Source organism: Penaeus monodon, chromosome 8 (assembly GCF_015228065.2).
Source record: "Penaeus monodon isolate SGIC_2016 chromosome 8, NSTDA_Pmon_1, whole genome shotgun sequence".
NCBI lineage: Eukaryota > Metazoa > Arthropoda > Malacostraca > Decapoda > Penaeidae > Penaeus > Penaeus monodon.
In genome coordinates, this window is record NC_051393.1 from 1,021,041 (window position 1) to 1,026,040 (window position 5,000).

The 5,000-nt window shown below is 39.1% G+C and overlaps 2 protein-coding genes across 2 annotated transcripts in view; both read right to left on the minus strand.

The window, feature by feature from the left end:
• Nucleotides 1-385: 385 nt before the first annotated feature.
• Nucleotides 386-2,651, minus strand: LOC119576045 (neuferricin-like). The gene is made up of 4 exons (XM_037923570.1): nucleotides 2,192-2,651; nucleotides 1,815-1,955; nucleotides 1,319-1,505; nucleotides 386-1,029 (listed from the first exon to the last, which is right to left on the minus strand). The coding sequence occupies exons 1-4, from the start codon at nucleotides 2,556-2,558 to the stop codon at nucleotides 813-815; spliced, it is 912 nt and encodes a 303-aa protein (XP_037779498.1). The 5' UTR covers nucleotides 2,559-2,651; the 3' UTR covers nucleotides 386-812.
• A 713-nt stretch (nucleotides 2,652-3,364) lies between these two features.
• Nucleotides 3,365-5,000, minus strand: part of LOC119576044 — a 2,866-nt gene continuing 1,230 nt past the window's right edge. The window contains exons 3-6 of the mRNA XM_037923569.1: nucleotides 4,862-5,000; nucleotides 4,585-4,731; nucleotides 4,290-4,472; nucleotides 3,365-4,036 (exon numbers count right to left, since the gene is read on the minus strand). The exon at nucleotides 4,862-5,000 is cut by the window's right edge and continues 560 nt beyond it. Coding sequence (XP_037779497.1) covers nucleotides 3,530-4,036; nucleotides 4,290-4,472; nucleotides 4,585-4,731; nucleotides 4,862-5,000 — 976 coding nt within the window. The 3' untranslated portion in view covers nucleotides 3,365-3,529. The remainder of the gene's footprint in view (nucleotides 4,037-4,289; nucleotides 4,473-4,584; nucleotides 4,732-4,861) is intronic.

Sequence of the window (5,000 nt, forward strand, 5' to 3'; positions counted from 1 at the left end):
ATATATATATATATATATATATATATATATATATATATACATATATATATATATATATATCATATATATATATATATATAATATATATATATATTATATATAATATTATATATATATATATATAATGATATATATATATATATATATATATATATATATATATATATATATATATATATATATATATATCATATATATATATATTATATATATATATATATATATATATATATATATATATATATATATATATATATATATATATATATATTGAGAATGAAATACAGTATTGAGTATATTTATCCTTACAAACTCTGATTTTCCAAATAACCCTTCAGATATTGGCAAAAAGGGGGATTGTGTATATGAAATGAATACAGACGGACACACTTCTGGATTCATGTAATTACAAAAGTTTAAGATCATATCATAATGTATAATTATTCGTATTATCAAACAATGACCAGTATATTGAAACTTTTATGTTCTTTTACCATCATCTTCATCCCAGATATCATTTTAAAAACAATTAATTAAAAATGCAAATTAAATATACACAGCTGTAAGTGAAATCTGTTCAGTTTTTATGGTCTGTTCACAACTTTTACGCACTACCATAAAATCTATAACTAAAAAATACTGTTACAAATGTCAGCTGCCATTGGTAACATGTAAGTTACATACAATCATCATTTCTGAAAAAAGCAAATTTTAAAATGTTAAATAAATTAAACTATAATAAATGACTTTCAATTGGCTAGTGTTAACCTTACAACATATATAGCTTTTCTATTTCATAAAAGCTAAAACATTCATTTCTCTTTAATATAACATGATGTCTCCTCTGGTACACATCCTTTATATTCCTGTATATTTGGGTTATCAAGATCTCCTCTATTATCATTTGGTTTTCTATTTGGGTCGTGCGATGGTGCGCCAAAGTTCTTCACACAAGCACACCTCGACCTACCCTGGCCAGGGCTGAAAAGTTTCCTTGGAACTCCCGTCCAGTCTCGCTGTATTCCACCGCTGCCAAAGCAAGAACTCTCATTATGAATATGGTAATCATTATCATGTAATAATTCATAAATGTCTCACAGATGTTCCATAGAAGATAGGAACTTTGGACTTGTATTTCTAAATAACTTCCATAGAAACAGAAATAATTACCATTTTATGCTAAGTCTACCAGCATATACTTCCTAAGGAGCTTGTATTCTCTAATCACACATGTAAAATATCAATAAACATATGTAAAATAAACCATACCCAATAAATGTATCTATTATATCTATTGATCTAAAAACACCTTGACTACCTCTTTGTAGTGCACCAGACTCTTGATCCTGCCTCTGGTGTCCATTCCGAGTTACATGGAGGGAAAATTCTCTTCTCCTGGTTTTCGTCCTCCTTCTGTGCATAAGCCTCTGATATCCACTGCTGCACCAGATTATTGTACTGTGTGGGCTCTCCCTGCTCATCATAGTACCGGCCAATTAGCTTGCCTGAGTAAGAAAAAAAGTGAGAACATCTGTTTTCATAACCTTTATGATTATGAATTTATCCCAGGATTACATGCTACACAAACTTTGAATACTGTCACAGCCTATGGGTTCAAGTAGAAAATATTGTTAGTAACTCAAGATTTTACTCAGAATCCATTCTAGTCAAAATAATACTTAAAGGACACATAATTTTAATATTCTAAAATGCCTCATACATTTTGATCATCACTGATACACTACGCAAACCATCTTACTCAAATCATTTGCATATTTCCTATTATTAAAATTTTTAGCATCAACATAACATACCCAAATATTTGTAGTCTTTTTCATAAAATTTTATCCATTCATCAAGGCCAATATAGTCAGGGTTTGACAGCCCCGAAACGTCATCCACCAGGCCTGCCTCCGAGAAGTCTCCACTGACAAAGGCACGACTAGCATCCCTGCCTAAAAAACAGAGAGAAAAAGGATTCATATAAACATGACGTACGTGATGATAATATAATAACACTGATGGCAATAATAGGAAATAAACAGAAAGTAGGAAAGGTTAGGTTCGCATTTTTGGCCTCGCATGTTACCCTAGCTTTGGGACTTCATCTCTGGAGGGAGCATCGCTCTCGGCAACAGATGCCAACAAACCTCCTGACAGACAAAAGCATCATTCCTCCCTCAATCCCCACCTGAGAAGAACTCGTAGCCCCCTCCTGGCCCGTAGTGCTGCTTGCCCTTCTTGACGTTGTAGACCCTCCCCAGAATGGCCAAGTAGGGGCCCTTCGTTCCAGCCTTTCCGTCGTATTTCTTCAGCTCCTCCTCTGTGAACAGCTTTTCCTTGTGCTTCTTGCTTCCCTTCGCAGTGCTGGGCCTCGTCTCGTCCCTTGCGCTGCTTGGATAGAGGTCCCTGAGGAGCCTATGGACGGCCACGGTGGCCGAACGGACCTTCTCATTTTTCATCAACAACGAGACATATTGGGGATAAACTTCGTGTAAAACCACGCTCGTCAGGCCTATCAGCACGGACGTTAAGAGCATGTACTTAATAAACCCCATTTCCCCCTCCTTCTTATGTCGTTTGTTATCGCCCTTGCCGGTATACTTCCCACTTTCACTGTTTTTGGTTCAGAGGTTTTGTTTACATCACGATGACACTTCCAGTCTTCAAGAAGGGAAAGTGGGAAATTAAGGGGAAACTTCGGGTCAAAAGTCTGTGATGCAAAGATGGTACCACTTGCGGTCAATAGATGGCGGTGTTGGCTTCGGGGTTAGCGGGCGGTGTGTGAAGATGGTCTAGCGGTAGGAAAGATTTCAGTTGGGTGCCCTAGTTGTTATAGTTGGGCACACACGGAGACATTGTATAGATTTTTTGTCATGGATATCTTATATATTTTGGAAAAGAGCACTTTGTGTTATGTAACCATTCTACAGTTTACTTGCCCAACCTTCGATCAATAATGACATCTTAAAATAATTACCGGGAGATCTCATGTTGTACTCATACTATTGATGGATAGTCCACTAATACGGTTGTTTTATATCATTTTTTACCACGTCTCGGATAATACCAACCAACATGGGACTGCAATATTTAATTCATCAGCCGGTTGTTGACACTGTCCGTAAAGTGTGTTCGTTTATGCGAGGACCTAGCTGTGGGTGTAAAGATGTGTATCTGGATCCTGACCTTCTTTATCCTTTTTAATAAGATTAGTTGGCTAATGACTTATGCAAAGTTACGTAGCTACTAGTACAGGTTCGTTGACAGGGCAGTATAAGTTATGTGGTTATTTTATAATGACATGTTGTATATGCTTCAACCCGATAAAGAAAGACATATGGTGACTAATGAAGGATATGGGTTTCTCCTCAGAAAATTTTTATTTCGTAAAATATACAATACAAATAACAGTGCGGAGGATAGCACATATGCTCCAGGATCCCGGGAAGGCACGATACCGTACAATGCGGTGTGGTTTCAAGAATGTATGTTATCCCGTTCCTTTCATCGCCGTCTCACTTCCTTCTCAGAGCACCACGCCACACTCCACGATCTTCACACAGGTGATATCATTCAAGTTAGCAGCTGCCACCAGGGTCTCAAGGCCGCTCTCCACCTGGCCAAAAGCCGTGTAATAGTACGAGCTCGGACAGTCTCGGGTGGCGATGTGAAACACTCCATAATAGCGGGCATCCCACACCTTATCCCAGTGAGGTACTCCAAACACCACTCCAGCCGTGGCCTTCCTTTTGTACTTGTCACCGTTGGGCAAGATGGCCGAGCCCTTCACGCACGAGTAACTCCCGGCCATCACGAGTTCTCCAGGCCCGCCCTTGCGAAGGACCTTCTGGAAATTGGTGTCGGCGAGAGACGGCCCTTCCTCCCCTGTGCACATCAGGATGAAGTGTCGGCCTCGTGCAGATTCGGGACTCAGTCGGATGTGGACGCGTTGTCGTTGCGTCGAGCTCGGCCACACCAAATCCAGGAACGTCAAGGCGTTGGAGGTGTTTATCTGGGACTTAATCTCGTCATACTGCAAGGAGAAAGAAGCAGTGTTAAGGCTTTGGGGTTTAACGCTGGTCGCGCTGTAGCAAGGAGGAGACAGAAGCGCCTAACGGATCCTTTACAACTATGCAGTGCAATGAACCTTTCTTAGAAAGATTTAACACTGAAACATCGGACGCATCAGAACGGCTCTGCATTATTCGCTATACGCAATGTAACAACTTATAAAATTAATAAAAAATCATTCATATCATTTATAGTGTTAAATAATGGCTACGGACCTGTAAGGTATAAACATTTGTGGACGGGGGAACATCGGTCAGATGATGAAGAACAGTATTGTTGTTTGTCAGAGATATTTTAGCAAAACGATTTTTTCCTTCCTCATCCTTTTTCACTGCAAAAACCACGCCGGCATCCAACAGGGACTTCACCGACCCGCTGGGGCGGCGGAGACTTTCAACCTGGTGGACGATAGCAGTACATTAACCAAGGGATCTAATTTTATCTAGGTAATAATATACATGCATTACATTACACCATAGAAAACAGGAGTGAACTTATTATTTTCCTTACCGTGATTTTCACCGATGCTAATTCACGAATGAAAGTGACTTTTTTGGGTATGCTGTATTTGGAGCCCGCCAGATGCATGGGGGCGCAACTACCGTCCTCGTTTCCTTCAGTTATGATCTCCAGTGCCTTGTTAATCAACAGTCGTAACTGAAAATAATGAAACAATCAGATCAGATAAAATAATAACGTTACTTATTGTCTAACAAAATAGGATTAAGCCATGTCGTTACTTAAATGGGTCGTCTCAAAAAAATGAGCGTTAAAAACTAATACCTACCTTATTCGACCTGTGAGCAAGAGAGATATTCGGGTAACCTTCGAGACACTTTTCGGTCCATTCTTCTGCTGCAGTCTGGTGCTGATCAGCGGCGTCTATTGCTGTTACTACCTCCTGTGCTGTTTCTGCTTTGGAAAGT

Excerpts from the sequence above, each read along its gene's own strand:
- LOC119576045 (XM_037923570.1), bottom strand. The coding sequence starts at position 2,558 with ATGGGGTTTATTAAGTACATGCTCTTAACGTCCGTGCTGATAGGCCTG. Across the intron at positions 1,956-2,191 it reads GGGCTACGAGTTCTTCTCAG|GCAGGGATGCTAGTCGTGCC; the intron begins GTGGGGATTGAG and ends TCTGTTTTTTAG. Across the intron at positions 1,030-1,318 it reads GTCTGGTGCACTACAAAGAG|CGGTGGAATACAGCGAGACT; the intron begins GTAGTCAAGGTG and ends TTGCTTTGGCAG.